The following is a 21,271-nucleotide window of genomic DNA, read 5'->3' on the forward strand; positions in this document are numbered from 1 at the left end:
AATAGCAAAGACTTGGAACCAACCCAAATGTCCATCAATAACAGACTGGATAAAGAAAATGTGGCACATATACACCATGGAATACTACGCAGCCATTAAAAAAGGATGAGTTCATGTCCTTTGCAGGAACATGAAGTTGGAAACCATCATTCTCAGCAAAACAGAAAACAAGAAAAGAAAACCAAACACCGCATGTTCTCATAAGTTGAACAATGAGAACACACGGACACAGGGAGGGGAACATCACACACTGGGGTCTATTGGGGGCTGGGGGGGCTGGGGGAGGGATAGCATTAGGAGAAACACCTAATGTAAATGACAAGTTGATGGGTGCAGCAAACCAACACAGCACAAATATACCTATGTAACAAACCTGCATGTTGTACACATGTACCCTAGAACTTAAAAAATAAAAAAAAAAAACTTGGTATAGCCACATACACTACCTTTGAAAGATCTCCAAGAAGTGAATGAACATTACAGGATTAAAAAAAAAACCTACATGACATTATTTTCCAAAGGTACATACAATTATGTGATTATAAATCCATTAACTGTAAACCAGTTACAGTGATTACCTCTGTATCACCACTCTGGTAAGTGGAGGAAGGCAAGAGGAGAAAAGGGCTGGGGATGGTCAAAGCAGACTGACACCGCATCTATAATATTTAAATGCAATTTGTTTTCTAAGAAGTATATTTAAGAAAATCTATGTACTAATTGAAAATTTTAAAAATAATACATTATAAACACTATGTTGAACTTTTTCTTCCAGCTGGGATGAAATGAGGCTGGATTCTTGAATGACTAAAAAACACTGGACAAGGCCAGGCACAGTGGCTCATGCCTGTAATCCCAGCACTTTGGGAGGCCAAGACATGTGGATCACCTGAGGCCAGGAGTTCGAGACCAGCCTGGCCAACATGGCGAAACCCCATCTCTATTAAAAATTACAAAAATTAGCTGGCCATGGTGGCGGGTGCCTGTAATCCCAGCCACCCAGGAGGCTGAGGCAAGAGAATCGCTTGAACCTGGGAGGTGGAGGCTGCAGTGAGCTGAGATCGCACCACTGCACTCCAGCCTGGGCGACAGAGTGAGACTCCATCTCAAAAAAAAAATTGTTTCTAATGTTTACCAGAGTCACTAAGCTTAGCATCAAGTTTTGTATTACTTAAACCAAATGTGACTATATTTAAGGCTAATACAAAACCCAAAATTCATGATTTCTAAAGTGAATTATTCAGTCCACCCTTACAGGTTTCAAGGCTTACAGAGGAGTAAATTCTTAGTTCAAGTCCACTGATTTAAAATAGAACATAATTTTGCCCACAAAATAACAAGAACCACACTTCAAAGTCACAGCATGTGGCTTGATAGTAATTTATACCAAATAGTTCTTGGTTTTTACTTTACATGCAATATGAACTAAAAAGGCAGAAAGTCACAAACTAGCTTTCAGATATATAAAACCAAGATAGTATTCCTCTCAAAAATTATTGGAAAACTACAGCATAATTTCTATTGATTTGTGGAAGATCAACTTGCAAATCACTCCCACAAGTGTACCAAGTCCTCCCTCCACCTATTACTTCCAAGGCTCTGCTTTCTATTGATATGAACATGTGCCTTAGTTACTATCGGCTGGTCTAGAGGTGCAATAAAATGAGTAGAAAGCCCACCCCAAGCGGACTAAGATAAATCCACTAAGCATTAAATTTTATAAGCAAAACGCAGTAACACACTATTAATTCAATAAACATGTAGATTTATTTTAAGTCAGTTTGGTACATGATACAGATTGGTTTTGCAGTTTTTAATGAACTGAAATAGAAATGTCTAAATACAGCAGTATCTGCCTGTGCAACAAATATCTGTAAGGTAAAATAAGGTATTTGATAGAAGAACATCTGCAAGAACAAATCAGATGAAAAATCTGAAAAGGTTTCTATATACCTTCTGGATTTTAAAAAAACCCAAAAATTAATGGCTCAAGATACTACATTGCTAAAGTTAGGGGAAAAAAGTAAAAAGGCTGTGAGTTCTGTTGCAAGAGCTCATTTGTAGACTTGCAAAATCTAACTAATTTTATATTATGCTTGTGTTAGAGCAGTGCTCAAAATTACAGAAGCTTCAAATTGTTACGTTTTCACAAAATTTGCTACATATGTTGACATGAATGTGTGTCAGGGAATTCATACCCAGGTAAATGACAATTACATCAGTATAGCTAATTTTTGCCACCTTGGGAGGAATGGAATTCTGCCTATTTTCGAATTAATCCTACAGCACTCACTGAAAACTAACAGCCATGGCACCATAATACATTTTGTGAGGTACCTAGAATATTACTAATGGAAACAAAAAATGTGAGGTAAACCGACCTTTCCCCAAGAAACTTTGAAGCCAGAGATTTTAAACAATTAAGGCACTTGAAAACATTAAGTATATGTACAAATGCGCAAGTAAAACAAACAGCTGTACCAACGAGTAACAAAGAAACAGTAAATCTTCATCTTAACAACCTTTAATAGTTATCTAAATGCAGAGTTTCAGTTTATGAAATGAACCAAAGCAGTTTGTCATTTCTTACTATAAAATATTGAAAATCAAGTGCGAAACTCAGCCACTATTGGCTAAAAAAACTAAATAAAAAACGTTAATGACCTAGAAAAGCAAAAGCCTATTTTAAACTACTTAAAGCCTCTGCACTAGTCCAATGAGTCAAAGGCAAGGGAGAAGTAAACCTCTAAAACTGAAGAAGACCCTCTAAAGGAGAAAACTATAGAAGTTAAAGTATGCATGCTTATTATACTATGGGAAACCAAGAAGGAAGGGAGAGAAAAAGAAAAAGCACAGTCTATTCATCCAGGACAATCAGTAAAAATCTACATTAACCTGATCAACCAAAAAATCCTTAGGTGTTGTGAAATTACATTGGTCACTTCTGTTATCTTAAAACTTAAAATGATTGTCTCATATTTTAAATAAATGATTCTAAAATAATATGATTGTCTCATTTAAATAGTAAATGATTCTAAAATAATGTATATCCTTCTTGCCTCACCAAAGAAGTCACTACTCAAGACAGTCTGGTGGAAATCCTTTCAAGGTACAATAGTGCTAGCATACTTTTTTTTAAAGTACAAAGGAAAGTGTAATTAAATCAATTTAGCTCTATACTTTTCAACAGCCATAAGAAAAATGTTGGGAGGTTCAAGATACGAAGGCTTTCAATTCTGTATAACAGACTTTAGCTTAAGTTTCTCCGCTCTGAAATAAATTTTCAATAAAATATTAACAGTATGATATCTAAAACAGGTTTACTACTGCTCACATCAAGTTACATCCTCTGACCAATCCTTACCTTCCTTAATGTCAAAGAACAAATCATAGACATTAAGCTAGAGCTTACCTTTCACTGTCTTCTAAGGCACTGTTCTTTATATTCTCAATGACATAAGGTGCTTTACAAGTATGAACAATAATCTGTTATACACACTAATGGTATCCTTTCATTTCTTTAAATCTGGAATGTAGTTCCTTGTGTGGCATCTTATTTCTAATGTAGAAAAAACAGCTGTTATCAAGCACAAAATTTTAATCTAAGGATACCATTTAGTACTACTAAATTAATAAATTTATTCCACTTTTGAAATGACAGCCAGAAATCCACCTAATTGATTCTCATTTGGCACGTTCTTCTCAATTCTGTTCACTAAATTAAAATTACTAAATTTAAACTGCCAAGAGCCATGATGTTGTCTGCACAAGACAACATTTTCCATCACTTTCAGAAAGTTATATTTGGCATGTTAAGGAAAAAAAAATATAATCCCACAGCAGCAGCTATTTAAAATAAGACAGCCACAGGATTCATGCAGAATATTTTAAATATTCCTGTTGAACACAATGATTTAATTGATTTTTTCTTCACGGATGATGCTCCCAAACATCCTATATGCATCCATGGAAATTTAAAGATCCTGGAATAGCGTCTTCCATGTGGGACATCTTAAAAGATAGTATTTTGGTTTCAGTGAGTTACACAAATGAATCACCAGTCCTTATTAATTCAATGGGTCTGTTTACAGAGTGTGGTAATTTCGTTCTTTAGATTTGCAGAATTTATAAAGAAAGAAAATTACAGCCTGCACACCCAAGACCAGGACAATTCCTCCAATGAAACTGGCTGCATCAAAGGTAGACTTTCGCACAGGTTGTGAGGTTGGAGTCACAGTGTTATTTGTTGTACCTGTTAGATAAGACAAAAGAAACAACAATCCTAAGTTTCATGGTCCTCTATTGTAATTTAAAGATTCACCTGAGCCTCTATTTTGCCATGTGTTAAATTCTATAAAGTATTTCCTCAAGTCTTTACAGCTAGAATTTATCCCTAATTGAGGAAGACAACCATATCCCATTTTTCATTCCACCCAAGGATACAAAGTGGTCAATGCTACTGTACTAGTACAAATATAAAAACAATGGGAAAAATTCTCCTAGTATATAAATTGTGCCCTGGGAATATATCAAACACTTCTAAAATATGCAACAATTTCTTCAGACTATGTACTTTTAGTTAATTGTGAGTGTAAACGTCAATAGTGCTGAGAATTCACATGACTTTTGAATTTACTAGTATAAGGTAGAATACTTGGTTGCAATTTTTCATGTTACAAAAATAATCTTAATAATATGCAATTTATAATTTCAACAAGTAAAATAACTGTTTTTAAAGGCATATCCTGCCAACAAATTTCACATGAGAAAGTATTATCAAGTAATAAGGAAAAAACAAATATCTGAATTCTTTTCAGGCAGTAAAATGTTTCAAGAGGAAACAGAAAAAGCGATTTCCCATTTAAAATAATCTAAGAAAAAAGTAACAGTTATCAAAGAACACTGGTTCTGGTGGCTGTACAAGTTGGTAACTTTAATGACAACTGTTTTGTATTCCTTCTTGTGAAGACAGAATGGCTTCACTGAAACTGAGAAAAAGGTGGCATAAGCATGAAGAAAAAGAAATCACAAAAAGCAGGTAGAAGATTCATTAGCATCAGTTTTTTAAAAATATGGAGGGAGGAAAGGATTCCTAACCTGTGTACCTACAGTATCCTGTGGCGTAACCTAACTATGAATTAAATTAGATTATGTCAAATCATCATTTAATAACAAGCTAATTTTCACGTTACTGAGCAATGTTAAGAAATGGTTAAGAAAGTGAGGTGCACATCTGGTAGTGATTCTGGCTTTTTAGACCTTTCTCAGTGAAAAGGACGGATATATTATCTTCCCTCAAATCGCCATGCTCTCTCATACAGCACACAACCAATCCCTAACGGTAATCAGAAGTTACAAATTAGATTTTACATACAAGTTGTACTGAAATGTTTGGAAAAACATTATTACTTAATTCTAAAGTGTCACGTCAAATGTGATTACACATTTAAAAATGAGAAGAGGAATCTCAGCAAAGCTATCATTATTGTGTTAACAAAGCACTACCTTGATCCCCCCTAAGAGTAAGAGAAGAATTTCAGTTCCATAACCATTAACGAAGAAAGCTGGAAAATGATGGCAGAAATTGTAAAGGGCAACATCATGCACACATCCTGCATCATTGCTAATCTAAAAAGCCTCAATTACCTGATGTAGTAACTGTCTTGGAAGTTGTAGAAGGGGAGGGCTGAACTGTGGGTTTAGCTGGAATGAAAACAAAATGTCTTTTTAAAAAACCTTAAATTTCTAGCTTCCCAGTTATCTAACAGCTTTAAAAAATAATCCTGCCAACTTCAACATGCTTTCAATTTTTTAGAGACCAAAAGCCAAATTTCAGTTAATGGTTCACTAACATAGCTATGCACCCAAGAATACTAGGATTTAAGTGTATTTTAAAACAATAAGCAATCATAAAATTGTTAATATCTATGTATCTATCTTGCATAAAATCTATGTATACATCTGGATAAAATTTGCAAAAACTCTTATCTTGCTCACTGCCAAGGGCAAGAACGTTTAGGTGAGGAAACTACAGGTTCTTCATAATCTTTCTCCTAAGACAAAAACTATTAAAGTCATAAGTTCTCTCTTACAAGGGTATTGAGATTTGCCTATCTTCTTCACTTCAGGAGTTGGCAAACTTTTCTTAAATGGGTTGAAAGCAAATATTTTACTCTTTGGGCACTGTGTGATGCAAAACCAGCCAAAGTCAACATGCAGATGAATGGGCATGGTATGTTCCAATAAAGCTTTATAAGAACAGGGGCCCTGGGCCCACAGTTCCCCAACGTAAGATTCTAAGAGCCCAAGGTTAAGTAAGCTCTAGTCCACCACACTGCCATGAGGCCAAAATACTATTTGAGTTGCCATTACTAAAGGCAAGAACTGCAATTACTTTTGCACCAACCTAATAGCTGATGATACTGCTAAAGAAATGTACACTCGGAGAAGGATTAGTTTGAATGTAAAATCATTTTAGGGACTAAAGCACTCGTTTTTTTTTTTTTTTTTTTTTTTGAGATGGAGTCTCGCTCTGTCACCCAGACTGGAGTGCAATGGTGCATTCTCAGCTCACTGCAACCTCCGCCTCCCAGGTTCAAACGATTCTCCTCCCTCAGCCTCCTGTGTAGCTGGGATTACAGGCATGTGCCACCACACCCAGCTAATTTTTTATTTTTAGGAGAGACGGGGTTTCACCATGTTGACCAGGCTCGTCTTGAACTCCTGACCTCAAGTGATCTGCCGCCTTGGCCTCCCAAAGTGCTGGGATTACAAGCATGACTCACCTTGTCCAGCCAGTATATCACCTATTAAGTTTCTATTGGTAGTATGAATACTAATAGAAGTCTGACCAAGGCTTTCAGAAAGGAAGGATGTGAATATAGTTTCTACAAATTAACATTTTTTCTAACATCCAAATGGCTACCAAATAAATTCAAAGTTTGCTGGAGCATTTGAGAAAGGTTTCATTAAGAGGTTGTCCTAAGGGTAGGGTTCAAATTTTTGGAAAGTGCACTATAGGAGTCACTAGCTAAGAGAGCTTATTTTGTCTCAGGAAATCATTAGGTAAGTCAGGCTTCAGAGTGCAAGGGCTTCAATATGAGGATATGCTTATGCTGGTGGGCAGCTAGGGATGATCTGGGGAAAGATGAGGAAGATTAATCATATGAGATTTATATTTTTATAAAAATGTAAGGTGCTATGCAAACATTCATTTTTGTACTATTTCAGAAAAAAGGATTTGAAGGCTAAAGAGAATTTGGAAAACAAATGTTACTTCTGTTTAAAGTACGTAACTGAATAGACTTCAAAGTGATATGCTTAACCCACGAAAGACAGGGAAAGGGTGCCAAATAACTGTTGATGAAGCACAGAAATGAGTAATCTTTTCACTGCATTAGACTTTCAAACAATCGAACAAAAACCTCAATAGGAATCAGCATCCTCCCAAATTCTACTAATATAAAAGAGGAAGTTCTGTGCTTTAACAGTAAATATACACTAAAAGAGCAGGGCTTGACAGTTTTCAGATATTGCTAAATATCTGAATTGTTGCTAAAAGTAGATCTTTAAAGACCAGGACTCTCGTAACAGGCTGACTACCCATAATCCCAAGGTTGACTGAATCCTAGGAAACTAAGGTATTCTAATTTTCACATGACCATGAGTCACAGAGAGCTTAAGACTTCTTTTATTAATATTGATACTACTTAGAAGCTAATAGGTGATATACAAATAATACTGATGGATATGTTCAGACCCATTTGCTTTCTTTTTTTCCTCTTACTTCAAGCATTGTTGTACATCCATCCATCCTGCTCTTGATTAAACAGTTCTCTCAACTCTCCATGCTGAGAAAATCTTACAGGAAAATATTTGACCTTATCTCTGGTAAGACTGGTCCTTACACAGAATTCTTAGATTAGAGGCTGTGGTTATGTTAAAGCTCATTATTTCTGTCAAGGTTTTTACTGCTTCTGTGTAACCACAAAAAAATACACTTTACAAATTAAACACATCAAATTCTGTTCAATCTCAAAACACTATTACCAATTGTTTGACAATGTTAGGGAAAAAATTCTGCAAATTTGCAATTTGGTTCTCATTACCCAGCCTCAGAACAAGGTAAAAACTATTTCTTTTTAATAAGTAGGCAAAATATTTTATTTTCAATTTTGAAAAAAGTATTACATTGACAATATTTTCAAAATAAAAGCACCACTTAGGGAATATACCTCTGTTGACTTACTGTTTCTTTTACTGGAAAAAAAAAAGATTCATTAGGAAAGGTCAAAAAAATAATAATAATCATAAGTTATAAAAGTTGCTATTAGTGGTAAGAAAATCTAGAAAATGCCAAAAAAAATACTGAATTAGTCCCATCAGAGTAACAGGTTACTTCTTGCCATTTTTCTAGGCATGTATTTAACAAAAGCTAAAATTGTATTACAATTGCTTAATACAGTTCATTTTCCACTTCATATGAACATTTTCCACTGTATCTGACATATTTTGGCTATTCTATTATTTGTACTGAAGGAGGGCCATTATAATTAACCTCATTATACACCCTTCTATATAAATTAGATTCTCTTTGCATTGTTTAATTACCCCTTCACTTCTCACTTGCTCTCTTCGGCAGACGGTACACATGCCCGGAAAAGAAACCGCCTAAAGGTTTGTTCTTCAACTAGTGTCAGTCAACTGATGCATTTTCTGCAGATAAGCCCTTGCTGCTTTCCCCCTTTACAGCACCAAAGAGAGCTATAGCACAAAAGACTCATGGCAATTCACAGGAGGACCCAGGGTGGAGAAAGCTGCAGAGAACTACATCAAGAGTGAACCCAGTTCTGAAGAAATGAACAACAGTTCTGAATAAATTGTTCCCCCACTCCCTGCACCCCATTTTCTTTTCATAACCAACCTTCTGAAAATTACTTTTCTCCAAACACCTCTGGTTTCAGCAACCTTCAACATCCTACTTAGTCCATGTCTTCTAATAAGTGTTAAACATTTACGACCACATCACCATATAATCATCAGCTCAAAATAAGTTTTGTATCATTTGCAGACTTCCATGGCATGACTATTTCCATGGTAACCAGTTTCAAGTTACCAACATGGTATCACTGAACACGGGCTGGGAAGAGCTACTACACAATAACTGGCTAGCAAAAGCTGGTCCAAGCCAGCCAGCTCCACACACCACTGCGTAAGTGTTTCAAGATGAGTTGTCCTTGTTATTGCACTTGACTACTTCTTCCTTTGAAAAACTACACCCACAACCACATACTGTTAGTTTCTTGCACATACTTCTCTGGGCTTTTTTACTACCCTACCCCCATCCCTATTTCCTCCCCTGTCCTCTTCCTAGCCCTTAGACATTACTGTTTCCTAGAGTCTGGTCTTCAAGCCCCATCCCTTCTTTCTATATGCTCCTCCAGTGCCTCTACTACTGCCTATGCCAATTTATATTTTTAGCCAAGAGCTCTTGCCTGACTTGCAGTTTCCTGAATACTGAACAGATCCCACTTAAATGGATTCTAGGTATCTTAAACTAAAATCCCAAATGACAGGCCCAACCATCAATAGACTGCTCTTCCTCTTTCTTGCTTACTTTGGTGAAAATTCCTCCCCTTCTCCCTATCACTCTACCTCTCCTCCTCTCAGTCATGAAGTCCTACCCCTTCTACTTCCTAAACTTATTTGCAAACATCTGCAGCCCACCTCTATCTGTTCTCTAGAATTATTGTAACAGGCTATCTAATCTCCTGAGTTCCTTCTGGCATCGTTCCAATCTACTCTCCACAATGCCAGAATAAGTTGTTTTATTAAAATGCAAGTCTGATCATATGACCTATAAACTTTAAAATCTTTCAGGATAACATCCAAGTCTACCAGCAAGGCATACAAAGGTGTTTCCCAATTCTGCTCACCTGGTGAGCAACTGGTGATGGACCAGCTTAACTCCTTCTCACCTTGTACAGGATGGGACACTCTTTGAACTCACCGTACTACTTCACATCTCCTCCACATGTGCTGACCCGCTGCTCCACCTCAGAGGCTCTCTCCAAGTTTTCCAGTGCAGTTTCACTACCACATCTGCATCCCACCCAATACACATTCCTTCTTACAAATTTCCCAATACGCTGTGCTCACTGAGATCTTTCATTGTTCCTACAGTAGACAAAATGCTGGCTTAACCCTACCATTTACCCTAGTACTTGTCTTGGAATAGACGCATTTAATATTGGTAAAATGTTAAGTATTTAATATTTACTCTTCCTATCAAGTTAGTAAATTTTAAGGAGTTCTTATCCATGCTGTTGAGGGCATGGTAAAAACTTTCCAGGTTGATGGGAATGAAAATAATAAATCTTTCTGGAGAGCCTTAAAATAATCATACCCTCTGACCTAGAAATTCTGTTTGACTCAAACCTATCAGAGATAAATACAAATGCAATTCCATGTAAGATGTTCACTGCATGGAGAATGAGAGACGGCCTAATTCTCCAATCAAGAGCAGGATGGGTAAAGTGTATACCATAATGCTTACATTAAGAGAGAAAATACAGGCTGGGCTCGGTGGCTCACACCTGTAATCCCGGCTCTTTGGGAGTCTGAGGTGGGCGGATCACTTTAAGTCAGGATTTCAAGACCAGCCTGGCCAATGTGGTGAAACCGTGACTCTACTAAAAAAACAAAAATTAGTTGGGCATGATGGCAGGTGCCTGTAATCCCAGCGACTCAAGAGGCTGAGGCAGGAGAATCGCTTGAACTTGGGAGGTGAAGGTTGCAGTGAACCGAGATCGTACCACTGCACTCCAGCCTGGGCGGCAGAGCAAGACTTCACCTCCAAAAAAAAAAAGAAAAAAAGAAATACAAAGGTGCATGAGCGTTATCGTACAATTTCATAAAAAGTGTATTTATTTAGATATACATAAAAAAGACTAGAAGAAATTAATCACTGAAAACATTTTGGTTGCTCTGGATGATGAGAATTATAATTTGCTTTAGGCTTCTATATTTCCCAAGATTTCCACTAAATCTATAAAAAGTACTTTATAGACTCAATGTACACAGCCTCAGCAAATCTGCTCACATTCACCGACTATAAAGCACTGGAGCTATGTGTCACTGTCACAAAAGGTAGAGATTAACGTTAATTGCTGTGGTCCAAGACTTTTAAGTTTTTACTCATCTTTAAAATTATACTAACAACTTTTACATAATTATTTAAAATTAATCCATCAAGATAGCTTAAAAATACTGAAGGAAAAGGAAGAAAACAGTCATCTTGAATTACCTGTAGAATTGGCTGTTGGCACTGGAGTGGCCGTGGAAACTATTAAAAAAAGAAAAACCATATACATCAAAGCTATTTAAAATATCACAATCTATAACGCTAGTTCCTGACCTGCAATCATTTGAGTACTTTTCACAATTTTTACAACACTTAAATACTACCTGTGGAAGAGACTGACAGTTGCCCCCACATACCAGTCTCTTCTCTAGAAATAGAATCACCAATTTTTATCAACACCTCCCTTCCTCCTAAAAAGACATTTCCTAGTCTCCAGTGCTTCCAGGCCATCACGCATAACCTCTAAGAAGCATCCTTAAAGTAAGATACAAGCCTCTTTCATTCCCTTCTTCATCCTGCTGGCAGGAAAATAATCAATGTGATGGCTGGAACATAAGGACCCACCTTGGACAGTAGGGTCAAAGCCATTTTTGAGAGGTGAAAGAGTAAAAACCTAAAGAAGCCTCAGTCCCTAATGGTTGCAGAGCTGAACTCTAGTCCAGACTTCCTTTACATGAAAGAAAAGTAAATCAGTCCACTGCTTAAGCCATTGTAATTTGGGGGTTTATGTCCTTCATAGCTGAAACTAATTCTAACTGGTACATCATCAAATATGCAGCAGTACAAATACAGTTTTCCTTTAAATCAGTTTTCAAAAACGTTCTAATACTAATGAAATCTTCATTGCTTAATCTTGTCTCTAAGCAATATTACAAAACCACAGGTCTGACAGTTATTAGTTTATCTAACACATATTAAAGTAATTACTTAAAATGTTTCAGCCAGGTCCAGTAGCTCAAGCATGTAATTCCAGCACTCTGGGAAGCCAAAGTGGGAAGACTGCTTAAGCCCAGGAGTTCAAGACCAGCCTGGGCAACATAGTGAGACACCATCTCTACAAAAAAATTTTTAAATTAGCCAGCTATGGTGGCATGCACCTGTAATCCCAGCTTCTGGGGAGGCTGAGGCAGAAGGATTGCTTAAGCCCAGGAATATGAGGTGGCAATGAGTTATGATTGTGCCACTGCACTCCAGCCTGGGCAACAAAGAGTCTGTCTCAAAAAAAGTTTGTTCGTGTACCACCTAACTATATTATGCACCCTGTGTGAAGTAAAACTGATCTAATACTAATGAAATGTTCAGTTACAAAATTCACATTGGGATGGGGCAACCCCTACCAAAATTAAAGAGTCAAAGGTAGTCTTTCAAGGTTAGACACACTGCACAAAAATCTTTTTCCTATTCAATTATTATCTATGCATCAAATTAGGAATGTGCCTTTCCCACTGATTTACAATCTCATTGGAAAAATCAGCAGCTTCAAGTAGAATTTTAACGTTTTGCTGGACGAATAGTAAAGGTTAAAAATTAATCAAGTTACTCAGATTAAAATACAGAAAATGGATGGGTATAGAAAAGCTCATTTAACCACAGCACCAATTATGCTGCAGACTAAATTTATCAATCAACAATCCCCAGTATCGCAACACCAAAAGTGCCAGAATGAGGTTTCCCAGACCTGCAAGATGCAAACATAGCGGCTAAACTGTGATGAATTCCTAGAAAAGTTTAAAAAAAAAAAAAAAAAGTGTGGGGGCAGACAACGCATCTACACTTACAGCATCCACACTATAGCTAAATCACTAAACCAAGCTTCAAATATCATCCTTTAATCAATCAATATGAATATACTATTCATATTCCAATTCTAACAAGATGAGAATTATGGCAACGCTTCAAACAAAGCACTGAAACAAGGCTTTCTGAGGCAATGATCTTCCTCACCTCTCTGCGGTCAGCTTCCAAGCAGCCAATATGAATACTTACCGGAACAGAAGTCTGTCGTGTTCCCCACTTGACAATCACTAACTGTTGAGTTATGTGAACAATAGCTCTCATCTGTTGGGGGGCAGGGGAAAAGAGACAAACAGCATCAACCACCCATTTGTATTATCTTTGACTCTGCTACTAAGCTCTATGAAATCAAACCCAAACACTTTAGAAGTGGGCAGGGGGAACCACTTTAGGTGTTTTGACCTAAAGTTAAACCCACAGACCAAACCCTGTCATTCTCCTTTTCCCATTGACTTAGAGATTATGCAGGATCCTTCTAACTTTTATCCATTAAAAATCCACATTAATATACTGAACAAATAAATCTGCAACACTTAGATCTCAGAATTGTGGGAAGACTACTGTACAATCAAGAAAGGCAGCCATCATCTAAAAAGTGGGCAGGTGGCTCACGCCTATAATCTCAGCACTTTGGGAGGTCAAGGTGGGAAGATCACCTGAGGTCAGGAGTTCGAGATCAGCCTGACCAATATGGTGAGACCCTGCCTCTACCAAAAATACAGAACTCTGTCTCAGGGAAAAAAAAAAAAGAAAGGCGGAGATAGTAAGTTGAAGTGGTCAGGGTCTGTATTAAGAGGTTAGTAACAGATGAGGCACCCCATAACACTGTAGAAACTCTATTCCAAATCTCACTGCTTTAGTCTTCTATACTTTCTAAAACAACTTTCCTGGATAGGTAGACTTGGAACAAGAATAAGGGGAGAACCTTTCCCAACAAATCTTGAAGTAGAGCATTCCATCTCCAAAATTCACCAACTCTTACATACTCCCATATAAAGGGGAAAGAGTACGCCCTTAAATCCCATTTTATGACCTAAAAAAACCAGACACTTCTATAACAAAAAAGTTAATTTGGCCCAATTTAGTTAATACCTTAAAGAGCTTTTTGAAATTTATGTAGTGATATAATTTCTAGAACTATTAAAAATTTTACCAAATAAAAAAACTTATGGTTTTTACTTAAAAAAAAACCGCCAAAACAACTAGATTGTTTTACTGATAAGTGCAACCACTTTACATTAAAAAACAATTAAAATAATGTATGCAGTAATATCATGGTTCTAATAAGAATCTTATTGAATTTCAATGTACGTCCCTTTAGCGCTCTACCTCTTGTATCAACAAAAGCACAGAAGTCAACTCTCTCCCTACCTCTTTCTTCTCTACACCTAAGCATCCAACAGTTTCATAAGGTCTCTTTATATTTCATGTTGCAGGACACAGTTTTCAACACAACCTTCACTCACAGCTCATTCCAGTGTATTAAAGTACTCTCAATCCTTAGAACAGGCTTTAAAAAAAGCCAGGTGAGGAAGCACGCATCTGTAGTCTTGGCTACTAGGGAGGCCATGGTTGGAGGATTGCTTGAGCCTAGGATTTCAAGACCAACCTGGCTAACACAGGAGACTCCCTCTCATAAAAAACAAACTACTGAGCTTTAATTATCAAGTCTTAAGGAATCTAAAGGGAGGATGGGAGACAAAAAGAGATTTTCAGGGGGAGTGCTAGGCAACTGGCACTTTAAAGGAGTACTGGATTTGCAAAATAAATAGTGCACAATATCCTAAATGTCCTACATAACTTTCAAGTGTTCAAGAATTACTGTATTTTAAAATGCTATAATAAAACAGTTTTGCATCCCCAAAGTTTCTTACCTTTACATTCTATCCAAAAGCAGGTAGTATTAACAAGGCTAACATTAAAACAGGAAACGCAGCTGTTTCGACCTTCACAGGTTTCTGGGGAGTTGGGGGGAGAGATGCATGAAATCAATGATTTTATTAGTATCTTATTTGAATCTGTATTACTTATCTTTTTGAACAATAAGCATTACATACAGCATCAAAATTACTAATTCAGATAAATGATAAAACTTTATACTGGTTTACTAAGAAATTCCTATCATTACAAAGCTGTAAGTAAACGCATTAGAAAAACAAGCTAGTGGTCACTCTCAGTACAGTGCCTGATGGTATCTGTCTAACCAATCCTTTTTCACAGGACAACTATTGGAAGACACCCACAGCCATTAAGGATTTAGGCATTTCAAAGCATCCTTAATACATAAAAATATCGAGAAAAAGGCTTTGATATAATACCAACACTACACATAGGAAAACCACTACCCCCAAACATCAGATAAAACCCTGAGATTTTTAGTAGTAACAGTAGCAGTTTAACAGGTTGAACCCAAGCACTGATGATGCCCATTCTGCTGCAAACAAAGATAATTTCCCAGGGATTCTCGATTCATAAATGATCCACTCTCGACAGGATCCTCCACAACTGGAGACAACATCTAAAAGCCCATATTCAAGTGCATACAATTCAAGTTAACAAGGTATTTGTCAATAGTTCATCCTAGGCCAAACAATCCAGAAACAAGTACTCATCACCATAATTCAATTTCTGGAGAAGAACGGACTATAAAATTGGGCTCTATTTTCCAGTGAGAAAAAGCAGCAAAATAAAAGAAAAAAAAGAATTGGGCTCCATTCATTTTCCTAGAAACTAGATGCCTCCAAACATTCTCGTTTGCTTTGCTCCTGCCTAAAAAATAGTTCTGCAGAGGCACTGCTTTCAATACTTCATCATTAGTACTTATTAAAGACTGGGACATGTACGGTGGGGTGGGGAAGGGTTCATAAAGTAAAAATAAATTTTCTTAAGTTTGTATAGATAAAACATGCTGTTTAAAAACCTTTGTGCTTGATGGGTGTAACAGAGTGAAATGTCTGAAATGTTCTTTACAATGAACTAAACTTGCTACCTTTCAGACCACACCACATCCACTTATGATTTCCAGAAAATACATACCTCCTTTGCACGCACTTCAATTACACAAAGACAAATTAATTTGATACTTCCAACCTTCTCTTACACACACACTACAATTCTGAAAGGAAACTGCCAAATTAAGACTGAGACAAACATATTCTGCTCTATCATCTTAAAATAGTGCGGTTAGAATTCCCAGTATTATACTGCAATTTACTTCCCTCGTTTTGAAATGTTACCGTTACATCTTCCTTAAACTAAAAACAAAACATTAAGTTTACTATATACTTTATTAAACTTTTATAAAATACTAAAACTAGAGAAAAATTTGTAGAATATGAATGCCGTGATAAAAATCATTACACTTCGGCATTCTTCGGTCAAGAAGCCAATGTTAACTACGTAAACATTACTCCTTAACTAATGTTAACTAGAAAAACCAATCATACGAGACTGCAGGTTTTAAACCTCTAGTGTTTCTCCCGCTTATTACCTCAAACTTATCTTCCTTCTCTCTTTTGTGTTGTCACGGTATATGGCAATTTCTGCTTTAAAACGTATGTATGCCTTAACCAGCCCTATTCGACTGCACATAACAAAAGACATGCTCCTGATCGGGTTTTAGAAAACCCACAGACCTGGGCACAAAGCCCCGTTCCACGACCTACTAAACATACGCTATCTGAGCACAGGACATAGTTAAGAAAATTTTAAAAACAATTGAAAAAAGAATAAACATACAATGTCAGGAGAGTTTACTCATCTCCGTCTCTGCATCTACCTCCTAGGTTTCACTACCTACCTTCCAGTTTAGCCTTAGGATACGTACGCAAAACACCCGGTACATACATGGGTACTTTTCTTCCTTTTCGCATACTTTGAAGTGTGAAGTTTTCACTAACTACGTGCTCAAACGTCAGCTACATTCTATTCCTATCTGCAAAACCAATGTAATTAAATCTCAAGCGACTTTCTCAGACTCAAGTCTGAGACACGAACGAGCATTAACGTCTTTAAGTTTCTCTTTCCCGGACTTCCGGAGAAGGCTACCTCCGGAGAGAGGCGCCGGGAGGGTGAACAACCAGTGGCAGGGAGAGGCAGCTCGGCCCCACCGCCAACCTCAGAGGCGCGACGCCCGGCCCCATCCTCAACCCCACCGCTGCCCCCGCGGAAGGAAGCCACGTCCCCATTTCCGACCCCAAGTGAGGCTAGGAATTACGATGCACTTTTAAAAGGCACCTCGACTTGCAACACTTCGAGGGGGGCCCCAGCCCCGCAGCCACTGGGAACCGCGCGTCCGCTTCCCCCCAGCGCGCTCCCCACCCGGCCCGGCCGCGAGTGGACTCCAGGCTGGTCGCCATGTTGCCGGAGTCGCCGCCGCACCCCGAGCGCGGCCCGCCCGCACGGCGAGGAGGCAGTGCGGCTCGGCTGGGCAGGGGAGGGCGGGAAGCCCATAGGGCCCGCGCCCACCTGGTGCCGGAGTGGTGACCAGCGGGAGGGACGTCACCGGCGCCGAGGTTACGTTGGAGATGGGCGCTAAAGTCGTCACGTTCGGGTGCTGGGTCGTGTTCTTGTCCGCGGACAGCACGCAGAGCACGCCCAGGCAGGTGACGGCCCAAAGCAGTGAGCGGGAGAGCCGCGACATCGTGTCCTCAGCACTGGCGTTCGGGAGAAAGCTGCGGCTCGCAACGCTCAGTCAACCCCTCAATCCCCTGCGGCGCCGCCTCTGAGACTACGCTCCCCCGCGGGAGCGCGCAGGGGTCACGTGAGAGGCCCCTGTTTTCGGCGTGCGGGGGCGAAGAGGAGGGAGGTGGGGCTCGGACGATACCAACGGGAATCCTACGGGGGGAAGCAGGGGAGTCGGGAGGAAGCCGAAGGAACCTGGCCCTCAAAGCGACTGTGCCACAGCCAAGAAAACTGGGGGCTTCTGCAAATCGTTCTTCTTGCCCTCAGATTACCAGACACGACGCAGCTGGACTTGTCTCATGCCTGCGATAGGGACGGCCCCCACCCTGACTTGCATGGAACAGTCGACATGATGTGGCCTACTGCTTCCACCTGAGCGCCCCGCCAGGCCGTAATTCCGCGGGCCCACGTGACCTCCGGGGCCGCGCCTTCCGGACGCAACTCCGCTGGGGCGGAAGTTGGTTTTGTGCGGCTCTCAAGAACTAAGTTTGTGCTGTGCTGCGGGATCCCCAGGGAGCTTCCTTATGTCTTCGGCAGGACCCCTTCTTTTTTTCTTGAAGATTGATTTTGCTAGAAGTTATCCTGTGATGGGACTCCCTAGGGGAATGGAGGCACCACGTGGTTAAGGAGTTTGTGCGTTGCCGCCCACATAGTGTGGGCTGCTGAGGCGCCGCCCGGCTCAGAGCCGCAGGGCGTCTACTCTGTCACTTTCCCAACCTGACTTTTCCGGATTGCTATTTCAGACGGCGGTTGCAGCAGCAGACCTGTCTCAACTCCACCACTGTAGTCAGAGAATCAAAAGCGGTCTGAGTTGCCAGGCCATTGGGGCGGCCCCCACCGCCACATTACCAGTGAGAAAACTGAGACTTAGAAAAGTGACCTGACCTGGACACGGGATTGCCTGACATCAGAGCTGGATTCTTAAGTTCCTGTTAGTGTTAAGGCGCTGCTCAGACTTTTAGTAAAGGTGAGCGCCATCTACTGCCAAGTCTCACAAAATATTCGCAAAATTTGATACGGCTATCACATGGTAAAAATTAGACTTTAAAAGTTGTATTTAATGCTGTGTTTTCAGCTGTTGTACACTTATGTAATTTTAATTATGCAAAGTTATCCTAATAATATAGGAATATTAATTGTTTTCGTGAGGTCTGTTTTGATGTGCCACGATGACTTTTTTGATGTGCCAAAAAAGATGACTACATAGTGCTTTTACCTTTTTGCTCAAATAGAAAGATTTTATTTCCCCTTGGGATCTTTTCAGTGTCGTCCTTCTGTACCCTCAGGACTATGAACATTTGTTCCAATGACTACGCTAGTTGGAGTAGTGTTGCTTGGATGTAAACAAAAAGCTGATAGTTTTGACTGATCCAGCCCAGAAGCATGAGAATGCTGTCAGGGAAGTGAGCTCCCACCATAAGCGCTTCAAAGAAGTGTCTGCTCTTCTCTCAGGAGGCCTCTCTCTATATTTAACACTTGACTATCTGGCACCCAGACCAAAAGAAAGCGCAAGGCAACTTTAATTTTTTTTTAAGGTTAAGAATGTAAATAGGGGCCGGACGCGGTGGCTCACGCCTGTAATGCCAGCACTTTGGGAGGCCAAGGCGGGTGGATCACCTGAGGTCCGGAGTTTGAGACCAGCTTGGCCAACATGGTGTAAACCGCGTCTCTCCTAAAAATACAAAAATTAGCCGGGCATGGTGGCACGTGCCTGTAATCCCAGCTACTAGCAGGGCTGAGGCAGGAGGATCGCTTGTATCCGGGAGGCGGAGGTTGCAGTGAGCCGAGATCACACCACTGCACTCCAGCTTGGGGAACAGAGCGAGACTCGTCTCAAAAAAAAAAAAAAGAAAATGTAAATAGAAGCTCTGTTCTCAGAGCTTGGTGTGTTATCTTCTTTCCACCCTAGGATAAACACACTCCTCTGTGCAGACCATTGTTTAACAATTTGTCACCTGGATGTTTAACTCTAGTCCTCAGATATTCCTCAGTCCTGATAAAGGGACATTTCACGCTCTTGTTTTAAGACTAGAAAACCATTGGTTTATTTTATTTTGCATGGCAACTGTAGAGGTAGATCAAGGGAGTTCCAAAGTCATTTTCACCATTTCAGAGAGACAGCTTTTTTTTTTTTCAGTTCCTGACAGTAAGCTTCTGTTTATTGTTGTCATAGAGCAGGGTTTCTCAATCTTGGCGCTATCAAGATTTCAGGCTGACTCATTCTTGCTTGTCCTGTGCATTGTTGGATATTCGGCAGTATTCCCAGCCTCTACACACTAGATACCAGAAGCACCCCACCTCTCAGTTGTGAAAACCAAAAATATCTCCCAATATTGTTAAATGTCTCCTGGGGATAAAATCACAATTGAAAGGCACCCTCAGAGAGTTCTTCTGTGTGCAAGGTCAGCCATCACTCAGGTTATTTCCTCTTAGACACATTGCTTGCAATTAGATTGTCGATTGGTTGTTAGAGCGACCTTCTTAACCATTTATTTTCTTGAAAGCAGCAAGACAGAGTGCTTCTGCGCTTGTGAATCTTCTAGCAGTATAAGCTCCCTCTAAGTTTTTTAAACAGCAGATTTTTAAACAATGCTTCAGCCTTGTGTCAGTACCTTTCCCCAAATAAACAGATCAACACTCCAAACAGGACCCTGCCTTCTAGCTATAACTAACATCCAGTGGCCCCTTAATAATCAGAGTTTTGCCTCCACTACTTGATAGCAAGAAGTACAAACCCCCTTGTACTAGCTTATGTTAAAGGGAATCCATTCACTGTAAGAATATGACAGTAAATCTTATAGGCATTCAGGGGTGGGAAATCAAGTGTGTGAGGGCCAAGGGAGACTTGAACTTAAAAGGAGGAATCCCTAGCACGTGGAGCTGGTTTGCTAGGACTTCGTTTCAGGCTTCAACCCTACAGGACATTGCCAGATCTATAGACCCACAGCCAATCATCTCCATTGCCCAGTATTCCAGTTATATAGCTCTTGGAAGAGATAACTTGACTCAGTACCATGCCTTCCCAACCTGTCTGTTACCTACTCTCTGCTCTGACTCCATCCATGCAGTCTACACTAGAGCTCCCTGAACTTCCAGTTCTCCTAACTGGTCATGTTTTCTTTTGCATGTGGATCTTCATCCATGCTATTTCTTCTGCCTAGAATATTGTTATTCCCTTCTGGCATCTGACCAACTCCTACTTCTTTCAGGTCTCTCAGCTAAGCTGTCACTCCCATCTTAAGCTATCCTTAAAATATTCAACTACCCCTTTCTCCCCACTCCCAGACTATAAAAGGTGTTCCTGCTCTGTGCACCCTGGACTTGCCCATAACAAAGCATATACTGCATTATATAGCAGTTGTCTTTCTCACTAGATTAACTCAGAAATAGTGCTCACCAGTTTATTCCCTGCACTTAATTTTAAAAAAATGAATAAATGAACAAACTGGCTTATTTCAGTCAGTTGTCCACCCTTGCCAAAAATTAGCTGCATTAAAAAGCACAGGAGGAGCCCGGCGTAGTGGCAAGCACCTGTAATCACAGCTACTTGGGAGGTTGAGGCAGAAGAATCTATTGAACCCAGGAGGCAGAGGTTGCAGTGAGCCGAGATTGCATCACTGCCCTCCAGCCTGGGCAACAGAGTGAGACTCC

The 21,271-nt window shown here is 39.6% G+C and overlaps 1 protein-coding gene across 2 annotated transcripts; it reads right to left on the reverse strand.

Moving 5' to 3' along the window:
* Positions 1–1,744: 1,744 nt before the first annotated feature.
* On the reverse strand, positions 1,745–21,271 carry CD164 (CD164 molecule). Of its 2 annotated transcripts, none has more exons than XM_034962681.3 (6): positions 17,405–21,271; positions 14,812–14,895; positions 13,130–13,201; positions 11,306–11,344; positions 5,647–5,703; positions 1,745–4,252 (listed from the first exon to the last, which is right to left on the reverse strand). In XM_034962681.3, exons 1-6 carry the CDS (start codon positions 17,577–17,579, stop codon positions 4,086–4,088), a joined length of 594 nt encoding a protein of 197 aa, XP_034818572.3. In that variant the 5' UTR covers positions 17,580–21,271; the 3' UTR covers positions 1,745–4,085. The 2 variants fall into 2 exon arrangements, with proteins under 2 accessions (XP_034818572.3, XP_054970012.2); XM_055114037.2 differs by lacking the exon at positions 17,405–21,271 and adding an exon at positions 16,737–16,824.

Source organism: Pan paniscus, chromosome 5 (assembly GCF_029289425.2).
Source record: "Pan paniscus chromosome 5, NHGRI_mPanPan1-v2.0_pri, whole genome shotgun sequence".
NCBI lineage: Eukaryota > Metazoa > Chordata > Mammalia > Primates > Hominidae > Pan > Pan paniscus.

Coding starts and splice junctions, on each gene's coding strand:
- CD164 (XM_034962681.3), bottom strand. CDS start 17,579: ATGTCGCGGCTCTCCCGCTCACTGCTTTGGGCCGTCACCTGCCTGGGC. Junction 14,896..17,404: donor GGTCACCACTCCGGCACCAG/GTGGGCGCGGGC, acceptor CCAACTCCCCAG/AAACCTGTGAAGGTCGAAAC. Junction 13,202..14,811: donor CTTTTGGATAGAATGTAAAG/GTAAGAAACTTT, acceptor GCCCCCCAACAG/ATGAGAGCTATTGTTCACAT.